Source organism: Tursiops truncatus, chromosome 1, assembly GCF_011762595.2.
Source record: "Tursiops truncatus isolate mTurTru1 chromosome 1, mTurTru1.mat.Y, whole genome shotgun sequence".
Lineage (NCBI taxonomy): Eukaryota > Metazoa > Chordata > Mammalia > Artiodactyla > Delphinidae > Tursiops > Tursiops truncatus.
In genome coordinates this window covers 146,036,856-146,062,079 of record NC_047034.1, presented here as the reverse complement: position 1 = coordinate 146,062,079, position 25,224 = coordinate 146,036,856, and the positions used below count along the sequence as shown (strand labels likewise).

At 47.5% G+C, this 25,224-nt stretch overlaps 1 protein-coding gene across 10 annotated transcripts in view; it reads left to right on the top strand.

The window, feature by feature from the left end:
* MAST2 (microtubule associated serine/threonine kinase 2) overlaps positions 1 to 25,224 on the top strand; it is a 194,700-nt gene that overhangs the window by 162,844 nt on the left and 6,632 nt on the right. For 6 of the 10 annotated variants that reach the window (XM_033867334.2, XM_033867333.2, XM_073790268.1 and 3 more), the window contains exons 7-19: positions 3,283 to 3,303; positions 5,132 to 5,210; positions 7,563 to 7,717; positions 9,625 to 9,700; positions 12,195 to 12,404; positions 16,710 to 16,811; positions 19,090 to 19,222; positions 20,057 to 20,118; positions 20,388 to 20,473; positions 20,933 to 21,141; positions 22,122 to 22,260; positions 24,138 to 24,270; positions 25,027 to 25,192. In XM_033867334.2, the coding sequence (XP_033723225.1) occupies positions 3,283 to 3,303; positions 5,132 to 5,210; positions 7,563 to 7,717; positions 9,625 to 9,700; positions 12,195 to 12,404; positions 16,710 to 16,811; positions 19,090 to 19,222; positions 20,057 to 20,118; positions 20,388 to 20,473; positions 20,933 to 21,141; positions 22,122 to 22,260; positions 24,138 to 24,270; positions 25,027 to 25,192 (1,571 nt within the window). The remainder of the gene's footprint in view (positions 1 to 3,282; positions 3,304 to 5,131; positions 5,211 to 7,562; positions 7,718 to 9,624; positions 9,701 to 12,194; positions 12,405 to 16,709; positions 16,812 to 19,089; positions 19,223 to 20,056; positions 20,119 to 20,387; positions 20,474 to 20,932; positions 21,142 to 22,121; positions 22,261 to 24,137; positions 24,271 to 25,026; positions 25,193 to 25,224) is intronic. The other 4 variants (XM_033867341.2, XM_019937871.3, XM_019937873.3 and 1 more) reach the window with 2 other exon arrangements.

The following is a 25,224-nucleotide window of genomic DNA, read 5'->3' as shown; positions in this document are numbered from 1 at the left end:
TCCTCTGTGACTAACATGTGTGGCATTTGCATGAATGTCAGTTAAATGTCAGCTTCCTCCTTTGAGGCACTTCCCTTCCAAGGTGTTACCTTGGTGTTACCAAGATGTTACCTTTGATGGTCTACCAGCCATCAAATTCCTTTCCTGCTTTCCTCGCCCAGGTCATAAACGTCTTGTTCAAGCTTTGCTTTCCAAACACCGTAGGTATTTGTGTTTGAATGTTCAAATGGGCAAGTAGATATTAGAAGTGAATTTATTTTATAATCTTAAGCACAAGCCCCTGGTTTCCTGAGGGTATGTTCAAAAACATTATACTCTTGACTGAAAGCTATCCTAGAGTGATCAATGACAAAATGGGTTCTCCTCCCAGGAGGACCCAAAGTTATACTCTTATTCCTCTAACTCAGGTAGTTCCAGGGAGCTAGAAGAGGCCATTTATGCCTCCCTCCTTGGGGATAAAGAGACTACCAGATCTTCACTTATCCTCCCATGAATTTAGAAAGATTTGGTGTGTTGCAGAGCCGTGCTTGTATTCCTCACATTTCACTTATTTCTGGAAATGATATCAATTTATCCCTGGCCCATGGTAGCAATCCTGACAGTTCAGCCCATTGCCATGGTATCACCTGGCCTCTGGAGAAGCAATGAGTTGACATGAGTCAATCCATATACCAAGGCTTCTTCTTTTTTTTTTTTTTTAAATACATTTATTTATTTGTTTATTTTTGGCTGTGTTGGGTCTTCATTGCTGCATGTGGACTTTCTCTAGTTGCGGTGAGTGGGGGCTACTCTTCGTTCTGGTGCGTGGGCTTCTCATTGCGGTGGCTTCTCTTGTTGAGGAGCACGGGCTCTAGGCGCACAGGCTTCAGTAGCCGTGGCATGCGGGCTCAGTAGTTGTGGTTCGTGGGCTCTGGAGTGCAGGCTCAGTAGTTGTGGCGCACGGACTTAGTTGCTCCACGGCATGTGGGATCTTCCCAGACCAGGGCTCGAACCTGTGTCCCCTGCATTGACAGGCGGATTCTTAACCACTGCATCACCAGGGAAGTCCCCCAAGACTTCTTACACAAATTATTTACTTTTCAGAACATCTCTAAAATTCTTTCTTGGCAGCGTTCACATTCTTTGACTTTATTTTTTATTTTAAAAATATTCTTGGTTGGAGTCAGTCTTTGGTATTAAGACCTCCAGAAAAATCATGGCTCCAGATTTGGAGCCTCTAATGGTTGGAGAATGATATATACATCTTGAGATCAGAGTCGTAGTAGTAGTACTCCGACTACTTTTTTAAAAGAGCTAACAGAAAAAGAACAGATTCCTAATTTAACAGCATTAACTCACTGTTAAAATGGCAACCCAGAAGAAATCCACCCCCTTCTTCTCCAGGATTCTATGCAGCTGAAAAGGTCATGGACGGGTTGGGAAAAGTTTGATGGCTGACTTGGGTGCCCCTCCTGACCCAATTGCCTTATTCAAAGCAAATATCGTCAAGAGTTTGTTCCATGGACTCACCTCTCCTACCCTGTGTAACTTCGTTAGTTAACTAAGGATCCAGATAGGAACACTTACAGTATAGGTATATAATGGATGGATGCATTTGCTTTCCAGCCCAGCTGAAAGTCTAACTTATCTCAGACTTCCTGCCTTGATTGTGTTTGAACTCTAGCCTCAGATTAGGTCTGAGCTGGGACAGTAGGACCTGTGACCGTTCTCTGTAAATGGCATTGAGTCATTTCCCATTCATTCAATAAATATTTACTGAGTACCCAGTAAGCCCAGGCACATGCTGTGTACTTAGTTATATAGTGGGAAGCAGACAAAGCCCTAACTTTATAGAAACTTAGTAGACTTAGTAGAGTCTGTGCACTTGTTGTTCCCTTTGAGGGAATGCTGTTCCCTCAGGTCTTCGCTTAGTTAACTCCTTCTTGTCTTTCATTTCTCATCTTAAATGTCAACTCCCCAGAGAGGCCTTCCCTCACCATACAATATAAAGGAGCCCCCTCATCATTCTCCAGCAAACCATCCAGTTTTATTTTCAAACTAGTACTTTTCAATGCCTGATACAGTCACCCCTCGGTATCCAGAGGGGATTGGTTCCAGGACCCTGGTGGATACCAAAGTCTACAGATGTTTAAATCCCTTATATAAAATGGCATAGTATTTGCATATAACCTATGCACATCCTCTTGTATACTTTAAATCATCTCTAGATTACTTATAATAGCTAATACAATGTAAATGATATGTAAATAGTTTTAAATACAGTGTGAATAGTTGCTGGCATGGAGCACATTCAAGTTTGGCTTTGTGGAACTTTCTGGATTTTTTTTCCCCTGAATATTTTTGATTCACTGTTGGTTGAATCTACAGATACAGAACCCATGGATAAGGAGGGCTGACTGTAGTTTCTTATTTGTTTTCTGTTTCCTCTCAACCAGAATCAAAGCACCTTTAATAGAGATGCCTTAATATGTTGAAAATATGTCTGCTAGTATATAATAAGCACTCAGTCGGTGCTTATTGATTGAATGAGTGGTGGGGAAGAATAACGAACAAGCAAACTAACAAATATATTGCTGTAACCTGTGATAAGCACTGTGAAGGGAAAGAAAATGATGCTGCCTAAAAGAGTAGGAAGGGAATGAGGCTGGAGAGTCTGTACTGGGTGGTCATGTAAGACCTCTTGGAAGGAGTGACTTTTAAGCCAACCTGAAGGATAAGAAGGAGCCTGCCATGTTGGGAGTGAGGATGCAGGTGTGTAGACCAATCCATGCAGAGGGAATAGCATGTTCCATTGGTGTCCTGTGTCTGCATCATTCCCTGGGCTTTAGGAGTAGGATCAGCCGGGGGCTTTGGGACCTGGTATTACCACTGAGATCCACACAGGTCTGTGCTAGGTGGCCTGAAGTTTGAGTCGTATGTGTGGAAGACAGAGCCCCAGGCTGTCCCTTTACCAGACATAGTAGGAAAAGTAGCTAGGTATTGGTGGGTGAGGGGAGGAAGACTTCAACCCTGCGAAACAAGGTACTCAGGAATTGTGTTTCCTATCACTGAAGTTGGGCATGAGCTTTATAGCATCACATTAGTTTGGAATATCACACAAAAGGCAGATTTAATGAAACTGTAGGGATAGACCCATTAGTCACACAATTTCACTACTAACTTACACACATTCATAAACGAAAGGTTTGTCTCTGCCAAGTTAGACCAAATGCCAGGTGTCAAACAGAGCAGTCTCTCTGGTTCCCTTTGATTCTCACTTTAACGTATGTCTTTTCACTACAGCCATGGCCACAGAGCAGACAGGTAATAGCGGACGTGATGGGGAGAGGGGCTGGGAAACTGCTATGCATGGCCAGACAGTATGGTTTGTGGTTTCATGCTTGGTGAGAACTGGCTGTGATGAGTCTTCTCTGAGTGTGGGTATGAACATTTGGCCTTTCATTTCTATCAAAGAGGCCCTAATGGAGCCCCCTCTACCTGCTGGAACCAAGGCTCCGTGCTCATATGTTTAGAAGGCAGGATTTGCTAAATATTTAGTTCCAAGCTTCTGAGCATAGGAACAGGTCACCCTCATTCGCACAACTTTCCTCAGTCACCCAGTGGGATGACCAGGCAGAGGAAATGGAGGCATCCTGTAGTGGCATTTCTGACTCTGGTGGTCCCTGCTCTTCAGTTTACAGAAAAATGGCTGCCATTTTGGTTCCCATTTCCTTATGAAGGAGGAAAAATCGCCTGTGGAGAAGTGTATCTGACAAGGGTTTGGGAAATGCCTCCCTGAGTTAGACTAGTCCCATCTTTGCTGAGCTCTGTTTTCCTGGAATTGACTTGCTTCCTTGTGTAGAGCTCTCAGGACCCAAAAGAGAGATCAGAGAGAATATCATGTTTGAGCAGCCTCCTGGACATTTCTTTGCCTCAGAGACTAGGTTCCAGCAGGACCGGCTGCCTGGGTGGCATGAAGTTTGAGTCATGTGCATGTGGCATGGAACCCCCGGCTGTCCCCTTACAGAACATAGTAGGAAAAGCTGCCTGGTATTGGTGGGGGTGGAGAGGAGTGCTTCCAAAAGAGAAGCCCTGGCAAGATTCATTCCTTTTTTTCCTTCTTCCTCTCCATGCCTCCCTGCACCCACCTTTAACTGTGGAGCCTGGAACAATTCATCCAGATCTCTGGGTCTTACTGTTTTCTCTGAAGATTGAGAGTATTGAACTTAACTTCTAAAGGTCCTCCACTGCTAACGTTCTTAGGTTCTGTGGGTCACATCAAAGAAGTTTTTCTATAACTTCAACCAGAGCAGGCTGTACCCCTAAGCTCCACAAGAAAGAACATTTGTGTTACAACACATCCTGTAGTCCAGGAAAGAATCACTTGTCCATGTTATAAAAGCTTCAAACCAGACACTTGCTTGATCTTTCTTCTCTAAAGCAAAGCAGATAACTGTGGTTCTCTGTGATGAGAGCTTCAGAGCACATCCTCTAAAGAGCAGCTGGAAGCCTGCCCCAGAGTCTCATATATGGCCAAGCTATGCCACTTCACTCTTCTTTCATAAGGTTGCTGTCACTCTTTGGCAAACATTCTCAAAGATTGGATTTATGAGTCCTAATGGGTTCTGGGTAGCCTTTGACTATTTGCAATCTATTGATTCATACTCAGACCCAGGTGGTAGTTTCACTTCTTCCTGGTTTTCAACCCAGTGGCCTGGGGAACACCAAAGGACCCTTCACATGGAGCCTTCAAAAAAGGAACTAGCATTTCAGTGGTAGTTCTCTCCTTGTGATGATGCCTTTAGCTGCAGTCCTCTGTCATTGCTTCTCTGTCATTGCTAAAAGTGAATAAGTTGAGAGTGTAAAGATTTTTATTCCAAAACCATAGTATTGCATAACAGATATTCTTATTTAAAGTTATGGACTCCTTTATAGTCAGAGATGTCTGTCTTTGCAGTGGAAAACACACAACAATAGGCCCCATGTAGGAAAGAGATATGAAAGCAAGTGCTGGACTGAGCAGTACTGTCTTGAGACAAGAAAGAGCCTACCAATGACTCAACTGCCCCAAAAAACCTGATGGAAAGACAGGCAGGTCCTGGGCTCAGGGTGGGGTTCGGTAGAAACTGCCTAACATTCTTTTCTTACATAGGACTGATGGACGGCGCTGGTCTTTGGCTTCTTTGCCTTCTTCAGGCTATGGAACCAACACTCCTAGCTCCACTGTCTCAGTAAGTAGCCAAATCTGTGGCCGTACCTCCTTCACCCTGAGGAAATACTTCCCTACAGGTATTGCTCCCTGTCCCTACAGTGTTGCAAAGTGGTTCTCAACTTTTTCTCCAAAGCCCAACTCAGAGAGGTTGCTTGGGATGAGGCTGAGAGGGACAGAGGTCTGGTGGCCTTTAACAGCCATAGTCAGATCCATTAAATGCCTTTGGAAAGAATTAACCAGCATGTTTCTGAGCGTCAGTTATTCCTAGTGGAGTCAGAAGAGGGCTTGAGGATGGACTTTCGCTTTGCCCACGAGGCCAGGCACAGGCACTCCTAAGCACGGTTCCCTTGCTCCCCTATTTTATTTGTAGAACTGCAACCAAGAGCAAATAACACCACCCCCCACCATGTCACAAAGGCCTGGTAGACCCTCCTCCAACTTTTTCACCTTTTCCTTTCAGAAAAGAAGGGAAGGATGAATGTGATTTGATATTCAAGTTTGATTGTATATCAGCAAAAAAAAAAATATTGGGCCTGTCTCTAAAACTTCTAGTTATGTCTCTTTTAGAGAAGATTTTAGCCTAAAACACAACAAATGTCCTAACTGCCACCATGCACAATTGACCCTAAAATGAGTCTTCCTCATTGAGCAACATTTAATTGAAGCCAGGATGACAAGTTGGCAAGCACGTTCTGTAAAGGGCGCATATTTTAGGCTTTGTAGGCCGCAGACTGGATGACCCATTTCTCCATGTCTCCCACCATTCTTCAGGTCTTCTCAGCTCAGTTTGTATTCATAAATCCCAAGCAGGTAAAAGAAGTTATCATTTCCTCCCTTGACCTAGATATTACTCTTTTTAAAATTTTTTTTATTATTATTATTTTGGCCGCTCTGTGCTGCAAGTGGGATCTTAGTTCCCCAACCAGGGATCAAACCCGTGCCCCCTGCAGTGAAAGCACAGAGTCTTAACCACTGGACCACCAGGAAAGTCCTAGATTTTACTCTTAAATTAATCCAAAGATCTCACTGGTCTTTTGGCAGCTGTTTAGTTTCAGATCTTTCCCTAGTAAATATCCCTTTCCCATAATCCTTTACTCAAACAGGTGATTTTTGAGACCCAAAGTAAGAGTCATGTATTTATTATATATATATTCCTGTTCAATAAGTTTTAATAGACTCAACCCATTGCTCCAGCTTATTTTATTGGAATACCTTAAAATACCAATTTTTCTTCATGTTAGTTGCAGTTGGGTGAGAATACTTTTTGCAACTTCTATCCAAATCATTTATAAAAATGTGACCAAGACAGAGCCTCATGAAAACCTCCCACTAGCTGTTTACAACTTTATGTATTATAGGATTCCATGAGAGAAGTGTGCACTGTAAGTCAAAAAAATTTTTGATTTCTCACTTGGTATTAAGGCTTACGTGTGGCAACGGTTTTCTTGGTGTGGTACTGCAGCTTTGAGTGTAAGTGAATTTAACCCCAGATCCTTCATCAGTTGGTGAACAGAAGTTGAGCCAATAGTGTTAGATTTGCTGCTGCTGTAGCCAGTCTTGTCAGGTAAGGGCAGGAGTTCACTGATCCAGGTGCCGACCAGGGCTGCCATGGCAATGGCTGCGTTGGTGGGATGCCTGTAGTAGCACAGCTCACTCCCTCAAATTGTCTCTTGTGATTCTGGAATCTCAATCGTTGGGCCATGTTTAGAATTCTTAATTGTTTTCAGGTCAAGTCTAATCTTTGGGTTCTAGATCTAAAAATAATTTTCTTCCCTGCTGGATTTTCTTGCCTATTGGTGTCCCTAGAGCCTGGGCAAAGCCTTCACAGCTGCAGCGAAGCCAGTTGCCTTCTGGGTAACAGCCTAAAGGAAACATTGCTGAGCCATCCTGGGGCTCTCCCAAGGTGTTGTAGAAGGCAAAACTTATGGGGATGTCATTTGTAGGCTGGGCATACCTAGAACATTTCCTAATAAGCCAGGAAGCATGATTTATTAATTACTTGCCATTCTAACTAGCCAGAAGCTTCACTGAGGGCAAAGGGTCCACGTGGAAGAATCTGCTTTTGGCCACCTAAAGAGGCTCCCTAGGTAGTTGGGGAGCTGTCACACCTCATGAATGTCTGGGTCTGGCCCCCTGCAAGGCTCATGAAGGACAATAGTATCTTGGCTTCATCTGAACAGAGCTCTGAAGGATAGAGATGAACGGGATCATGTACAGTGGAGACTCAAGGGAGCAAGGGAAAGCATGCTGGCTGTGGGCTGACTTCAGGTTTACGTCGACTGGGGAGCCACTGACCATTTTCAGTCCTTCTCCACTTCTAGACTGCCTTAGACATGTCTTTAATGCTTTTTAAAAATGTTGTCCCCTCTAGTCATCATGCTCCTCGCAGGAAAAGCTGCACCAGTTGCCCTTCCAGCCTACAGCCGATGAGCTGCACTTTCTGACGAAGCATTTCAGCACAGAGAGTGTACCCGATGAAGAAGGACGGCAGTCCCCGGCCCTGCGGCCCCGCTCCCGCAGCCTCAGGTGAGGGTGCTCTCCACCCACTGCCCTGGTACCCATGGAGTTCAGCTTGTCTGCACAGCCTAGGAGTCAACAGACTTATTCCGTAAAGGGCAGGGTAGTAAATAATTCACACTTTGCAGGCCGTATCGTCTCTGGCAGCTACTTACTCTGCTGTGGTGCAGAATCATCCACAGACATTATGTAAACTTTATTTATAAAAGCAGCCGGCGGGCCAGATTTGGTCTGCGGGCCGTAGTTTGCCAACCCCTGGCCTAGCACATAGGCACAGCTCAAATGAGTCAAGTGCAGTGAAGCTCAAGCCCTTTGGTATTGGGTACAGCTCAACTCACCATCACAAGAGGTGCCTGAAGATGCTGTCAAGGGGTCCCTCTTTTTCCCTTTGAAAGTAGTTGGCAGTAGAAATGTACTTTGGACTCCATTCAGTAAAAGGAGAGTAATAGTATCATCCATTCTGATGGTTACCTGGCTGCAGAACCCAGAGGCCCAGCATATATAAACTAGGCCAATTAAAAAAGTTGCTTCTGAGGACACTTGAGGCTGACTCGGGGAAGAAGCCCATTGCAGAAGCAGAACTAAATGCCCATCTAAATCTGTCTCATTTCCCTGAATCACCTGGGCTCATCAAACCAAGCAAACCTTAACAGCTGATTTATCTGTGTATTCCATAGATTAAATCAGCTCTTCTCTTTGGCATTAGGTGGTAAATCTGTGCCAGAATTCCAGGTTAAGGGAAAGGGTGGAGAATAAAATGATCATGGCTTTAAGTGATCGAGCTCAGATTTCCAGGGTCCCTGGGAAATAAGAAGTTGGTTCGCATGTTCAAGGTGGAGGCCCAGAGGAGCAGTGCCTTCCAGAAAGAATCCCCTCAGGTCATGTTGGCACTGCAAGTGCCAGTGAGCTGAGCCAGACCACAAAGACTGGTTCAAGTTCAGATTGGTGAGAACAATGACTGGGACTGCAATGCAAAGGGTCAGACATACAAATGAGGGAGTGTGAAGTGTGGAGCCCAGTGTGTTTCTTTGTCTCATACAGAGGAATGTCTGAATCTTGGTGCTCTTCACACTCCACACAGAGACGGGCACCTTTTAGGCCATTTGAGACTGAGAGGACTACAGTACCTCTGGGAAATCCCTGAGGATTACTCTTAAAAAGCTGGGTAATGTGCATTAATGTAGCAGGCAGACCATGGCCTACCGTAGGGAGGAAAGGCAGAAAAGAACGTTTCTGAACATAGCTCAGCTGGGATCACATGTCGGGCACCAAACTGGGCAGGACCCAAATAGCCATTCAGTTGTACGGCTCAAACTCTGAATCCTTTAAGAGGATGTAATCACACATGGGCCAGAGGGGAAGATTTAGATGACCCAGGTTTATGATTCACTACGGGCTGGCTGGACTGGCCTCATTCATCCCCCAGGTGAGAGCTAAGTTAGCCCCACTGGATGCAGCTTGTTTAGAAAAGATACAGGTATACACTGTCTTCCTTTGGTTGTTTTGGTGGTGGTTTGATTTGATTTGATTCCTAGAACATGCTGGGGTATGCCCAACCCCACTGGCCAAAGCAAAGAAGACCCAGAGAGTCCTGTTCTGGAGGAAGTGATCCTAGAAGAACCACCAGTGGCCTCAAGAGTGGTCTCCTCCTGTCTAGGCCTTTTCAGGCCCTGGCAGAAGTCTTTGTGAAGGCCAGGCCTCTTACAGGAAGGTAGTCTAGCTCCAGATGGCACACTTTTGAGCTGAACAGTGCTGGCAGCTCCAGGAATAAGAAAGGCTCTGGAACTCAGCACTCCTTAAGGTGGGAGTGTGTGGGTGCTGCAGACAGTGGGTGGGCACGGGCTCTGGGGATGGGCATCTTTCTCCTTGAAGGTTCCCTGGCACTAAAGTAACACAGTTGTTTCCTTCTTATTTAGTCCTGGACGGTCACCAGTTTCCTTTGACAGTGAAATAATAATGATGAATCATGTGTACAAGGAAAGATTCCCCAAGGTAAGGATCCAGTTTAAAGGAGACTGGTAACGCCTCTGAGGATGCCACCTCCAGCCAGCCCCAGTGGGAAGACTGGGGGTGGGGGAGTCGCCAGAGGCAATCTGGAAGGAGATCAGGGAGACGCCAGGAGGAGGAGGACACAAGCATGAGGGCTTTCAGACTGCTGGAGAAGAGGAAGGCAGCAGAGGACTTTGAGTTTGGGGATCGTACTTGCAGAGCCTCTGTTTCTCCACTCCCCAGAGAAAGGGGTATCCAGAGGGAAATGTCGAAAACATATCCCACTGTATATTAGTGGGAAGGAAAGAGCAGAGACCTTGCTTCTGACCGTGCACATCAGGATCCATGAGTCGGGGTCCCCCAGAAGGAGATTCGCCCTCTGAGAGCACCTTCACTTAATGCAGATTTCTAAAGCAGCACTCCCATTACCAAGCACAAACAGAGCTACGCTGGAAATTTCCTCTGGCAGGAAGTTGGCCAGAGAGAGCAGTAGGGTGGGAGACAGCTCAGAGTTGCTATTCACATTTGGACTTGTGTTTTCAAGCAGGGAAATGCTGAGGGAGGAAGGTAGGTTACTGTCCTGAGATGGTTGAGAAATGGTCTTCACAACTGCAGTTTGACTGTAAACCTCCTTGTATGTGGAACGAGGGCCTTGTTTTCCATTTGCATTTCTTTTGAACACCACACGCCTAAACACTCTGACCTGGCTTTCTAATGATAGGCCCTGTTCCTGCAGAACACAGCCAGTTCTGTCCGAGAGAGAAGCAGGGCCTGACGGAGGCTCCCTCTCCATGACAACAGCGAGAATGGGGTCTTCAAGCCTCTTTCTTCATCCTCCATCCAGACCCCCGGCTCTACCTGTTCATCTGTATCTAGGGTCTGCGATGTGTGGTTCCCTGCTCCTCCGAGAGTGTCCTTTTTCGAGCCTCGAGTAGTCTCCTGGGCACACACGGGTGGCTTAGGGAAAAAGTGCGAAGCCCTTGTGCTTTCCCTCTTGACATTCACAGTGAAGCAGAGCAGTGAGGAGGAGCTCAGACTCTGGAACCAGGCCGACTGGGTTCAAGTTGGCTTCTACCATTTATTAGCCTCATGACCCTGGGCAGATTTTTTAACTTCTCTGAGCTTCATTTGCCTCATCTGTAATCTGAGATAATAAGAGTATCTATCTCATAGGGAGTTTGTGAAGATTAGTGAACATTAAGCTTTTCTAACTGTGCCCAGGACATAGTTAGCGCTCAGTAAGTGTTAGCTGTTATTTCTTTGCTGCCCTGTGGTCTGCACTTTCTAGCCTTCAAATGGGCACTGGAGAGTAAGAGCAAGGAAGAGGGGCAGAATGAACAGCTAGGAAATCATTCTGTTGTGCCTTGCTTCTTCATAAAAAAGTTTGGGTGTGTATAGTGTTTAGAAATGCACCTCGCGTGTTTCCTCCTCCTCTTCCTCCTTGTGTATTAGGTGTTGTATTGTTATCCTAGCATTGCACGTTTGTATGTAAGATGAACTCGTGTTAGAAAAAGCATGTTAAGATTCCTTCCATTCCCTCTTCTCTTTCACCTCCCCTCCTCTCCCTCTCTCCCTACCACATCGCTACACCATAAATATGTGTGTGTGTTTGTGTGTGTGTGTATATATATACACACACATATATATACATATACAAACACCCACTTAAACACACACTGAAAATCAGAAATCACCACCTGGTGGCAAAGGAAAGAAAGCCAAGCCCTAGATAGGCAGCTAGGAACTTGTTAGCAGATGTATATTTGTCATTTTGACATTCCTGTGCAGTTAGGTCCCCAAGAGGCTTCTGAGCCAGACCTCATGCCGCTCTGCTGGGGATCCAGGTCCGTGAGCAGGCAGGTTCACACCTTCAGTAAACACTCTCTGAACATCTGCTTAGCTCAGTTGGGTCCTAACTTCAAGTAAGAGGATCCTGAGATAAATCAAACTCCCACTGGCTTGAAGAAGTTCCCAGTCTGGAGAAAGATTTAGAAACCAGGAGTGTCCACACACCAAGTTTATACAGTTGGGAGGTCCAGTGGAAGCACAGAGGAAAGGAAACCCTAGTTTTCCTGGAGGAATCAAAGACTTCCCAGAGGAAAGATGATGCTTGAACTGAGATTAGAAGGAGTAGTAGGAGTTTGCCAGGCAGGCTTGGCAGGTGAAAAAGCTACACACAGGGAACAGCATAAATGGACAGAGGCATGAGATAGCATGATAAAGGAACAACAGAACCTCAGTGTCCTTAGAGCAAGAGAATGTGCCGTTCAAGGAGTGGGGAGGTGGACAAGGCCAGGTGAGAGAGGGCCTTGACTGTAATGTTTTGACTTGACTTGAAGGTGACCTTTCACGTCTCCAGTCATCAGGTTCCCCAAATGCAACATCAGGAAACCAGGATCACAGAACCCATCCTTAGGCTCTGACCAGGCCCTTCAGGCTTAGCTCCGGCCGAGCTGGATCAGAAGGGAAGAGTCACTTGTCCTGCTTTGATTTGCAGGCCACCGCACAAATGGAAGAGCATCTAGCAGAGTTCATTTCCTCCAACACTCCAGACAACGTGTTGCCCTTGGCAGACGGAACCTTGAGCTTTATTCATCATCAGGTGATTGAGATGGCCCGAGACTGCCTGGATAAATCTCGGAGTGGCCTCATTACCTCACACTACTTCTATGAACTTCAAGAGAATTTAGAGAAGCTTCTGCAAGATGTGAGTGTCCTTGTTCTGCAACTCTGGTGAATCCGTATAGTAGTGGTTTTTAGTCCCAAGCTAAGATGAAGGCAGTCACGGTGTTCCCAGCCTGCTTGCCACCTCCCTGCTGGTATGTGGGACGCACCCCACATGTGCTGCTGCTGCTGGGCTTTGGTTCCTCCTCAGTCCCCTGCATTTCTCCGAGAAGCCTGTTCGGCGTCAGAACTCAGTGCTGTGATTCCTTTCCTTTTCTAATACCAATTACTCTTCCCGAGGCTCCAACGTAGTGTTCATAAATATTTGCCTAGGAGATTTGTAACCCAGAGCCAAAAAGAGGTCCTAGTGGCTGTAGTGGGCTCTCTTTTGGTAGACATACTGGTGTAAGCAGAACCTTGAGACTGCTTCTCCTCAGTCGAGGAAAAACAGGCCCGAGGACGGCACCATGGGTTTATCCGTTTGCTGATATTCTGTTTGCGTAGCAGAAGTTCTCCAGCAGGGACTGATGTGTTTAGAGACCTGATCCTCCCCAGTGTAAAAAGTCTCTGGGCAAAGTAATCCAGAGACCATTGAGTTCTTCTCGCTGCTTCGTGCTCCGTTCTTCGCTTTCCTCTCTGCCTCTCCGATAGGGTGATCGGACGCCTTCCCACTCAGACTGCAGTTGCCCATATCACACCGTTAGTACAGCTTAGGGGAGAGGAGGTGTGCTGTCTCTTCGGGGCTCTTCATGTCACTAGAATATTTCCCAGTCCAGACCCCTGTTACCTCCAGACATGTGCCTTCATGCTTTCGTAGGACCAACTGAGCTGAGAGCCCAGGCTAATGGGCTCAAACGACTCCGGTGTGTTAGTCCAGAAATTAGGAGCAGGAAGTTGTTTGTTTGTTTTTTTAATTTAGGAAACAGTTGAATCTAGAGAAAGGATGACTAAAGATGGTCACGATTAGTGCTGTCAAATAATGGGAGTTTTATCATATGTAATATGTGGCAGCTTCTCTATCCCCTAAAAGGCATACTAGCCCAGTGGACAAGAGTTACAGTAAGAAAGGTTTTGATTTAATAGATGAAAAAGTTCTTCCTTCTACAAAAATGTCTTTTTCTGATTTCAAAAGTAATACTTAAATTTAAACATTGCAGAAATATGAGTTTAAAAAGCTGAAGTCCCATGAAACATCACTGGTGGCTGTTTGTTTCTGTTCAAGAATAACTTTCTAACAGTTCTCCGACAATACGTAGGAATCAGGGATTGAGGCATCACATAAATCAGCTAGAGTGACTTCCAGGGTTGCTTGTACATCTAAGATGGATCTTCTGAAATGCTCAAGTCAGAGCTTTGCCCAAAACCTTCAGGCATTTCCCAGATGTATTGCCTCTGGCAGTGGGAAGAGCACTGAACATGGAGCCCGTGCATTCATATGTTCTCTCATTTGCTAGGCCCTGGGAATGCAGAGAAGAAGTTCAGTGCTGGTTCTGGCTCAAGGAATTTGCTGTTGACTGGGGTTTACAGACACATCAATATGTATTACAGTAAAAATAATAACTGTCATTTATCGAAGTATACCGTATGCCAGACACCACACTGAGGGCTCTATATGAAGTATCTCACTTTTGTTTATTATAGTAAGTGTGATTGATGAGCACTAAACAGAGATCAGTTCTGAGCACAGAGGAGGATGTGCTGACTCTGCATGGAGAGTTCAGGAAAAGCTGAGTCTCGATGAGTAGGTAGGAGTTCACTGGATCTAGAAAGCAGTATAAACAACCTTTCAGAGGTGTGGAGGAACTTGGTTCATTTCAGGAATTGCAGGTAAAGTAGTTTGGCATGACTAGAGTGAAGGATGTCTGCAGGGAAACCCTGGTAGATGAATTTGCTAGGCACTACATTGTCTAATTTAATCTTCATAACAACATTGTAAGGAAGGTATTATTATTATTCTCTAAATATGCAGATGAGGAAACCAAACCTTAAAAGGGCCAAGTTAGCCCAAGGTAACTCATTTCTTGAGTAGCAGAGCTAGCACCCAAACCCAGGTTACTTATTCCAGAGCCTAAGATCATACACTTGCAAATACTTAGTCAGTAAGCATTTACATCTGCTATATAAGAGGCACCTGTGCTAGGCGACACAGCCTGTCTACTCACAAGGCCCTACAGTGTACCTGTAGAGACAGACAATTAATTATAAAACAACATGCTAGTACCATGTGCTGTGAGCAAACAGCTAGGAAAACATAGAAAAAGGAGCTGTTACTTCTTGTTCTTCGTGTGTGTGTGTGTGTGTGTGTGTGTGTGTGTGTGTGTGTGGGCAGGGGACTTAGATGAGGCTTCACAAAGTTGATATTTGAGCTGCGTGTTAAAAGAATGAACAAGATTTCATCAAGTGCCCAGCCTCTCTTTTCATTGCATAACCAGTTTTTTTTAATGGTCTTCATTTGCTTGTATTTCTTTCCTTACAACCTGTTCACTATTCAGTCTCTTGCCTTCTACTTTCCCTTCCCATTATTCCACTGAAACATTTCAGGCAAAAGTCACCAAAGAACTAACTGGCCGGTTGCCAAATGCTGTGACCTCTCTCAGTCCTCACCTTCCTTCACCTGTCTACAGAGGTTTCCACAGTGAATACCTCTCTTTGATCTTTTCTCCTCCCCAGTTGTCATGACACTGTTCTCTCCAGTCTTGTGGTCTTGCTGCCCCTTCACAAGTTTTCTTAAATGCTGGTGTTTCGAGGGGCACCTTCCTGAGCATCCGTGCTCCTCATTCTCCTTTCTTCACTCTCTGATCGGCCCTGTCAGCTCCTGTGTCTTCAGTTGTCATCCGTCTGCTAACGGGCCTTTGCTCCCCACTGTTCTTCTGAGCTCCGGATCAGTGGCCCCAGCTGCTGATTGGACTCCTCCACCGTACTTTCCACATCGGTTAGTATTCTTTGTTGCAAGTGGTAGAGAACCAACCAACTCAGAGCAGTTTATGCAGGAAAGGGAAACTAATTATAAAGATTGAAAGGGTATCTTAGAGAATTGAAGACAGGAATGCAACCAGGCCTTAAGAAGGGACCAGAACCAGAAACGAGAGCCTGTGGAAAGCCCAGGAACCATTCGTCTTCCTTCTCTCAGCTCTGTTTCTCTCTCTTTGGTAGGTATGGTCATCCTTTTCACCCAAGAGCGAATTATACAGTTCTGTCATGCTGATATTAATGGTTGTCGTTCCACCCATTTTTAAGTTCCTAGGGGAAAAAAAAAAATGTAAAAGAAAAAGCGGGGTGGGGGGACTTCACTGGTAGTCCAGTGGTTAAGAGTCCGTGCTCCCAGTGCAGGGGGCATGGGTTCAGTCCCTGGTCAGGGAACAAAGATCTTGCATGCTGCATGGTACGGCCAAAAATTTAAAAAAAAAGTAAGTTCCTAGGAAAGTAGTCCACTCTGGTCAGCTATCGGAGGTGGGAGGGAAAGTGCAGCCACACCAGACAAATGTGGCTCCAGGAGTCAGAGCAGTTTCCAAGAAGGGAGAGTCTCTGGGGCTGAGCCAATGCCTACGAAAGTATCTAGTATAGGTACCTCAACCTTTCCAAGTCCAAAGCAGAACTTTTCCACCTACCTGCTTTCTCTTTAAAACCAAAGGGAATATGTTCTCTACCTATCCTCACCTAAACTGTGTATTTTTTTATACTGTCTATTTCATTTATGGGTTCAATGGAATTTCCGTAAAATTGTCGTTGTACTTCCCATCTGTTCCTGCCTCTTCCACCCCTCAGGGCTGCTCGGAGATGGCCCAGTCTGTCCATTTCCCTCCATTCTTACTGCCTTGGCTTATTATGCCTTTTTCATCTGCACTGTTGCAGTAGCCTGCTGGTGGGTTTCCCTGCTTTTAGGCTTGCCCTCCTTAGTGCACCATCCACACTACAGCCAAAGAGATCTCTCTAAAATCCCTTCTGGTCACATCACTCTCCTGCTTTGAGGTCTTTCTATTCCTTACAGTCTGTCTGTGGTGGAAAGTGAGCATCAGTGAAGGCTCCATTGGGAGTTACATCTTGAGCTGGGGTCTGGAGGGTAAGTGAAGCCTGCTGGATGGAGCAGCAGGTAAAGCTGCGTGTCTTTGTGACATTCCTCGGCGTCATGTAGTGTTCCTCAGCTCATGTGGTTCCTGGTGAGCAGCCTGTCCCCCCTCATCACGGCCCACTGGCCCTCTCTAAGGTCTTTACTTTGCAGCACCCTCTGTACTACAGAGGGTACACCCTCTGTACCCTCTGGCAGAGTAGGCTCTGCCCAGCCCAGTCCTGCTTCACTCAGCCATGTTGGGCCGGTGGATTGCTTAAGTATCCTTTGTCTTCTCTACAGGCTCATGAGCGCTCAGAGAGTTCAGAAGTGGCTTTTGTGATGCAGCTGGTGAAAAAACTGATGATTGTCATTGCCCGCCCTGCTCGTCTCCTGGAATGCCTGGTGAGTGGGCTCTCGGGAGGTTGGGGGGGGTGGGTGGCTGGAGGGGAGGGAACGGGGGCTGTAGAGGAAGTATTCTGCTAACAGCAGAACTGTGGGGGTACCCACTGCCATTTCTGCTGCTGAAATCCTTGTTTAAGTATGACATGCAAGCAAGTCCCTGTGAGGAAAAGTGGTTGCTCCTGAGAAGTGTGGCAGGGAGGGGTGCTCGTCTGCCCAGCCCACACTGAGCAGGCCCCAGGTCAATGGGGACCCTGGGGGTGAGGAGCACAGGCCAGTTTCGTTTGCACAAGTTGAGTCCACCCTTCATTTGATCATTCAGTGACACTACTGAGTACCTGCGTCATTCTAGACACTGGAGATACAGGCGTAAGTAAAGCAGGGTCCCTGATCCTACGATGCCTCCTCTGCAGTAGAGTTAGATTTCGTCTTTTAGTGCCTTAAGTATGAGGCATGGAGACATGCAAATAATAATTATGATACTGGAAGAAGTTTGCAGCCAAGGGAAGTACAAGGTGCAACGGGGACATGGGGAAGGAAGTGCTCTAGTCCTCCTTGGGATGAACAGAGATGGACATTCAGTGAAGGCTCCCTGGGAAATGTGAAGCTTAGTCAGCTACTTGCAGGATAATTATGAGTTTGCCAGGGGAGAGCCATCAGAAAAGGCATTTGATGGAGTACAGGGTGTGTCCGAAGTGTTGGTGAGGGATAAACTGGGAGGTAGGCCATGACAGGACCATGGAGAGTGTTGGGTTCTTGGCTCCGGAGTTTGCATTTATCCTTAAAGCTACTTGGAGCCATCAGAAAGTTTAGGTAAGAATATGACATGGTCAGATTTACTTTTTTAAACTAATTTTATAGAGGTATAATTTACATACAATCAAATATATCCCATTTGAGTATACAGTTCAATGAGTTTTAACAAATATACACCTGTCTAATCACTGCCACAGTTAAGATGGAAAACATTTCTCCCGTCTTAGAAAATTCCCTTGTGCTCCTTTGCAATCAGTCCCTTTCCCCTGGCCATCTTACCTCCCACTCCAGGCAACCACTTATCTGCTCTTTCACTATGGATAAGTTTGCCTTTTGTACAGTTTCATATAAATTAAATCATATAGTATGTTCTGACTTCTTTCACTCAGCGTAATGTTTTTGAGAGTCATACATGTTATTGCATGTATCAGTAATTGGTTCCTATTTACTTCTGAGTAACACTCCATCAGATTTACTCCTAAGAAAGATGACGCTGGCTGCAACATGGATAGTGAATTGGAAGAGAAGGCAGGATGAGCCAGGGACAGCCTGGCAGAGGCACTTAAAGCCGTTCATGTGACGGAGAGGAGCGCCCAGAACTAGGACAGTGGTGGGAGGACAGAGCAGAAGAGTTGGGTAGAGGCGGGTTTCTGAAGTAGACATTCTGACTAGACAGGGACTGAGGATGAAGAAGAAGGTAAAAGGACTTCCAGTCTGGGTTAGATTGTATCCACATAGGTAGTGGTAGAGTTCTCCAAACCCGTGAGACCAGAGGTAAAGAAAGCAGTGGAGGCTGGGGTCGTGGTGAACAGAGGCCTCTCCCTCAAGGACGTGAAGTCCGTGGTTAAACAGGGGCTTGGAGTTAGGCCTGGGTTTGCGTGCTGATTTTCTCTTTCTTCCTACCTCTGTGGTCATGGTCAAGTCCGTGCATCTCTGTGAGCCTTGATTTCCTCACCAAGGTCACAGAGGTGTCTCCAGGGTTTAGCCCATACTGGCACTTAGTAGGCACTCAGTCAATGGGACCCTCGTTATTATGTGCTCCAGGCAGACAAGGACTTCTGTGCTGTGTCCACAAGGCTCTCCAGCCCCCAGCACACAGGGGTTTGCTCAGTTGATGTCTGAAGGCATGTGTGTGCACCGCCAGGGCTGTGAAGCGTGATTGAAGGTGTGCCAGGACTGCCCCTCTTCACTGGGTGTGGGAACACACCTGACAGTGCCGTGTCCGGCTGGCACAAGGCTTTGGACCAGGCGAATAGGCAGAGCTCTCTGGAAACCAACTGCTCTGGTTCTTATTGCTGTAAAGACAGCAAACGCTTAGGATGTCCAATCTGGAGGTGACCTGTAAGACAGCTTTGTCCCCATTGGTTCCTGAATCATGATGTTTCTTGGGATTCAGGGGTAGGGGTGTCCATCACAAAGAGGAAGTCTTCCTGTCATCCTACTCTGGGTATATGCCGTAAAACCAAAGAGACCAGCAGCCTGCTTTTGTAGCCCTCACCACTGACTACCTCTCTCCCCGGTACAGGAGTTTGACCCTGAAGAGTTCTACCACCTGTTAGAAGCAGCTGAGGGCCACGCCAAAGAGGGACAAGGGATTAAATGTGACATTCCCCGCTACATCGTTAGCCAACTGGGCCTCACACGGGATCCCCTAGAGGGTGAGCATGCAGCCTGGTGGCTGCAAAGAGGCCACACAGCCTACAAGCTCTAACAGCAGGGAAGCCACTTGGAGAAGAAGCTTAGTTGGACAGGGACACAACACAGCATCAGAGGCCCGAGGGCTATAGGAAAAACTCTGTGTTCTCTGTCATAAAACAGCCCCTCCTCAGGATTGTCCACATCTGCCTTATATAACCCAAGCTGGATTGCCTTGGGCCCACCTGCGTTGGATTTAGAGCCTAAGATCAAAAGGTCATCACAGAGGGCCACAATCACATTTTCAAAAATGGTCACCTCCTCTGCATGCTTGCCTCTCCTGCTGCCACCTCACAAGTCCTCCTGTGTCTTTGGGGTGGTCCCAACTCAGGGCTTCAGAAGATAATGCCATTCTCTGGGCCTTCACACTGAGCCCCTCCTGAACCATGGGCTTCCGAATCCCTAGTCTCTAGTCGTCCCACTCCTGCCTTTCCTGCTTCCCAACCTCATCTGGCAAAGCAGAGTCTTGACCAGCAGGATGGGGGCCAGCTATCAGACAGCCCAGCTTTGGGCCCTGTTTTCAGGCATTGTCCCAAGTTTGAGGGAAGCTTTGTAGAATTTGCCAGGCCTTTTGAATGGTACTGGACTTCTAGAAATAGGGGTGGCAATATTATTTGACAAACAAGTCTAAAAGCTGTGACTGCACTAAGGATAGAGCCACAGGACCGCCTCCCAGCCTGATGCAGGAAGCATTACTGCCTTCCCTACATGCATCTGTCGTGTGATGTGAATGGACTGCTGAGATGTCTTGACATTGCCACGCACACTTTTCTCTTGTGTCCTTGCTTTGTTTCTAGAAATGGCCCAGTTGAGCAGCTATGACAGTCCTGACACTCCAGAGACAGATGATTCAGTCGAGGTAAAGACCCTGAGCTCCTGCCTCAATCCTGGACCCGGGGCCCTGTGAAGCAAAGGGCTGTGAATTCTCTCTAAGAGACTGTCTGAAGGAGGGATGGCGGAGTGGGTGATCGCTTACACTGTCTGAGAGGTCATTCAGTTCCTGGGGAAGAATGGGCAGGAGGCCACGGCAGGGCTAAGAGCTGAGCAGATGCTGGGGCCACAGCTTCCCCCCAAATGTGAGCTCTGAGAGAAGCATTCCTGGCTCCTGCCCTTTCCCATGTCTTCCAGGGCCGTGGGGCATCTCTGACATCTAAAAAGACACCCTCTGAAGAGGACTTCGAAACCATTAAGCTCATCAGCAATGGCGCCTATGGGTAAAGGCAGGGGTCAGGGTGTGGCGGGGACTGGAGCTAAGTCAGCCCTGGGGCTCTTCCTTCCGGAAGTGAATGATGCCTAATCCTCTGAGCACCAGATGCCTCAGGATGGACCTGTCCCTCCCCGAAGCCTCCAGGAGAGGCAAGAGCCCAGTTTCCTCTGATACCTGAGTGTGGTTCCTTTCCCAGGAAAGAGTCCCTCTCCTCTTGGCGGCACTTCTGCTCTCACTGAGCTCTGAGGAGGGGTTGAGCTGTGTCCTCAGGTCTTGGTATATCAGGAAATTGAAGAGCTCCCTGGGCAGGTGCTCAGATCCTTCTCATTGATAAGCGCCCCCTGCTCCTTTGTTCTGTGCATTGATAAGGTGTGAGAGGAAGCAGTTTGACCACCCAAGCTCGCAGTGGAGGAGAGCACAGCTCAGGGGCTGAGGGCCGTGGGGTACGGATGGGCTTTGTTTCCAGGGCCGTATTCCTGGTGCGGCACAAGTCCACCCGGCAGCGCTTTGCCGTGAAGAAGATCAACAAGCAGAACCTGATCCTACGGAACCAGATCCAGCAAGCCTTTGTGGAGCGTGACATACTGACTTTTGCTGAGAACCCCTTTGTGGTCAGCATGTTCTGCTCCTTTGAGACCAAGCGCCACCTGTGCATGGTGATGGAGTATGTTGAAGGTACTGGGGAAAAGGTGGCCTGGCTTGGGGGCCACGGCATAATCTGAGACAGACCTGAGCAGGGACCAACAGCTTGTGTAGGCGTGAAGTTTCAGGGCCCAGCTTCCCAACCTCTCTTTGGCCTTGGTTTCTGCCTTAGGATCTCAGAGACCATTTGGCCATGGTGGGCACAAGGTGTCGTGCCCCTCCCAGGGAGAGGCTTCTGGAGCAGTAGCTGCCATGAGGCTGCCCATGTCGGGACAGGATGTATCAGCCCCACAGCTACAAAGCCTGCACAGCCTGGCAGACCTGCTGGCACCTGGCAGGAGCAAAGGGGGTAGCAGAGCCACCAAAGCCCAGGGCCGGATGCTGGGAGGATTGCATCTGGGCCCTCAGAGGAGAGGAAAGCCACTGCCCTTGCGGATGGTTTTTGAAGGGGATGCCCCTTAGGACCCCACAAAATGCTCTGGGGATGGTGTAGGAGAGCATCATGGGGCACAGCTCTGGAGGGGGCAGCCGCTTTGCCAGTGGCCTTCCCTCTCCCTTCGTCAGGGCTGCGTACAGCTTCCAAAGATATTTTGCCTAAGTCTTGAAGTTGAAGCTGAACAAAACTCCGCTTTTCATTCTTTGGGTAGGTGCTGGGAGTTTACAGTGTTACTTTACTCAAAAACTAAAGGAGAGCCAACAGGAAGGAAATAAATGGACAAATGCTGAAGTCTCATCCTAAAATAACTTAGTCCTGTCCCAACGAGTCAGCTTACAGGCCTAGAGGCCTGGGTTCCTTCCCTCTTTGTCCTGAACGATGGCCCTGACAGCCACTGGCCGACTCGTCTTACCTCCTGCTCCCCTCCACACTCTCCCACCCATGCCAGCAGCAGAGGGGTTAGAATCACAGTCTCTGGCACCAGGGTATTCTGTGACACTATCTACTCTGGGGCCTCTGAGACCATCTAGAGCAGGGCACTGGACCCATCCTTCATGGTGGCCTGGGCTTGTTGCAGGAGGAGACTGTGCCACTCTGCTGAAGAACATCGGGGCCCTGCCTGTGGATATGGTGCGCCTGTACTTTGCGGAAACTGTGCTAGCCCTGGAGTACTTACACAACTATGGCATCGTGCACCGTGACCTCAAGCCTGACAAGTATGCCCACTCTCCCAGTCCCTTGTTTAGGGTGTCCCTCTTGGGTCTCTAGATAAATGAACGCAGACGCAGCACGTTTGAATCTATCCCAAATGGCTGCTAGGAAACACTGCTCATGTGGGTGTCCATCTAGGCTTGGTACTCTAGCCCCTGACTACCCCAAATGCAAAGAACATTGCCAGCAAGGTCTGGCAGGGGCACCGTAAGGCTTTGGTGACATCAAAGAATCACTGAGGAGCTCCACTCAAGAAACCAAGCAGGAACAAAAGGATCCACACATGTAGTGGATGGCTAAGCAAGTGTCCTGACATTTACTGACACCTGCTCTGTGCCAAGCACTGTATTCTAGTCCCTGGCCTGTAGAGCTTAAAGCTAGTGTGGGTGGCAGAAATATCTTTGTATAGGCTGCTTCTTAGAAGGTATTAGTCAGGTGGGCGAAGGTGGGAGGAGGTTTCTCGAGCTGGGGAGCAGGATTTGCAAAGGCACGCACAGGTGTGGGGACGGGTCCCATTCAGGAACTACAAAGAGTGCAGTATGGCTGAAGCTGAGATTGTTAGTTGGTCAGAGTAGTAAGAGAGGAAGCTAGAGAGAGGGGCAGGGATTGGATCATCAAGGGGCCTTTTGCTAAGTTTGGGTTTAATTTTAAAGGGTCCTAGAGAGTCTCTGAAGGGCCTGTTAACCACAGGGTGACAGTGTCACACTCAGACTCTGATTTAGGTTTAGGAAGATCACTGCCCATGGAAAGAGGTGATGAGACCATGGCAGTAGTCTAGGCCCAAAACAACAGTGCCTGCACTGGAACAGAGTCAGGATGGAGAAGAGAGGGATAGCGTTGGGAAGTGGAAAGGAAATGATAAGGCTGGGGTGAGAGAGCAGGAGTCTGGGATATCTTCCAGCTTTCCACCTTGGTGCTGGTGGTGGTAAGCCTCTGTAGTGGAAAGCAGCTTTGACATTAGACAGACCTAAGTTCATAGAGCTCGTTAACTCTCTGAACTCCGGGTCTGTTAACTAAACCTCTCTGAGCCTTGTGTTCCTCCTTTTGGGGATAATAATACCTACCTTTGTTGTGTTAGTTACTCTGTAAGACCTTTCATGAGCCAGAATATTTTGATAAATAATTGCTAAAGCACTTACCACAGAGCTCAGTAGGTAACAGAAACTACTGCTTTTCACTGAGAAGAGGACCAGTTAGGAGGCATGACCTTGTTTTGGACAGGTTGAGTTCGTGTGCCTGTAGGACATCTGGGCAGTTTTTAGGCATGGAGCTCATGAAAGAAGTCAGGGCCAAAAAAAAAAAAAAAAAGTCAGGGCCAGAGATACAGATTTGGGAGTAAAGGGGTAGTAGGGTGAAGCCTTTGGCGCAAAATGGCTCAGGCAGAGTGTGTGAAGAGGAAGAGACAGTTCTCTGTGAGATCTTACTTCTAGTTCCTCCCAACCAGCCCTCCTAAAACTAGCCGTGGACGTGGAATGAGATCATTGTGCCCCTTTGCCCTCTCCCTGACTCGGGTGTTGTGAGCCACTGAGGTCAGGAGAGGAGACTGGGAATGGCTGGAGCCTTAGGGTGAGGCTGATCGCTGGTGGAAGAAAGTCTGTTTCTCAGCTGGCTGATACTTGCCCTCAGCGTAGAATACAGTTGAGGGCCGTAAACAAAAGTGAATTGGGGGAATGGGCAAAAGGCAGGTTAGCTGCTTGTGCAGAGTACAGTGCTCATACGACCAGAGCTATTTATTCTTTCACAGCTGCCTGTCTCCCTGATGAAGCTGTCCTGCTTATGTCCCACAGTAGACGCCTGAGTGGGAAAATTGGGCATGTACTAAAACCAGCCATCTCGGAAGGCCAGGAAGTAACTTCAGACTTTTGTTTCTCTGGTTTCCCAGCCTGCTGATCACATCCATGGGGCACATCAAGCTCACTGACTTCGGCCTTTCTAAAATCGGCCTCATGAGTCTGACCACAAACTTGTACGAGGGCCACATTGAAAAGGACACTCGCGAGTTCCTGGACAAGCAGGTAATAAGAAGGATGCTTGAGACCTTGGGGGTTGAATCCAGGCCTCAGAGTAAGGACTGAAGGCCACATGCTTACCTTGCAGCTAGATGTTAAGACTGAGAGCTCCTGTCTTTTCCACCTTTTGGTTCCAGGGAGCCATTGAGATAGGCAGCACATTTGGAAAATAAGGTGGCCCATGAGAATCACATGGATATAAAATCCAAAATCATCTTCCACCTCAGGGTTTGAAGAAGATAGGTCACATAACCATTGACACTCTCAGAGACTGATAAGAGGTCAGTCCTGAGACTTCTAGCCTCAGTAAAGAGCAAAGCTCTCCTGGCGCCTGTGTCCATGGAACACAGCTCCAAGTTTCCACTGGGCTGCATCCTGAGAGTAGCCGCGGGGCGTTTCCTGATTTGACATTACAGGTTATGAATGTTCACAAGTCCCTGTAGGAGTCATATGACTGCAGTGTCTGTTCTCTGGAGGCTGGAGGGCAGAGACCAATTGTGGGTACCACATGCCAAAAAGGAGTGGTGGTTCCAGGCTAGAACTAGATGTTTCGGTTAATTAGGAAAATATATAAACTCACCCCACCAACAGCTCCACCCCTGGTACGCTGGGGCTCCTATTGCTCCTGCTCATTAACCAGAGTGAGCTGAGTCTTCATTCAGAGACTTGCTGCTCCAGAAGTGGGAGTACCCCAGCCCCTCCGGCCGCCATGCCAATGCACTGTCTCTGCATGCTGAGCCAGCCCGACTTCTTTGTGCCCAGGTATGCGGGACCCCGGAATACATTGCCCCTGAGGTGATCCTGCGTCAGGGCTATGGGAAACCAGTGGACTGGTGGGCCATGGGCATAATCCTGTATGAGTTCCTGGTGGGCTGCGTCCCTTTCTTCGGAGACACTCCAGAGGAGCTCTTTGGGCAAGTGATCAGTGGTAGGTACCATCCCCCTGGCCCACCAAGGGGA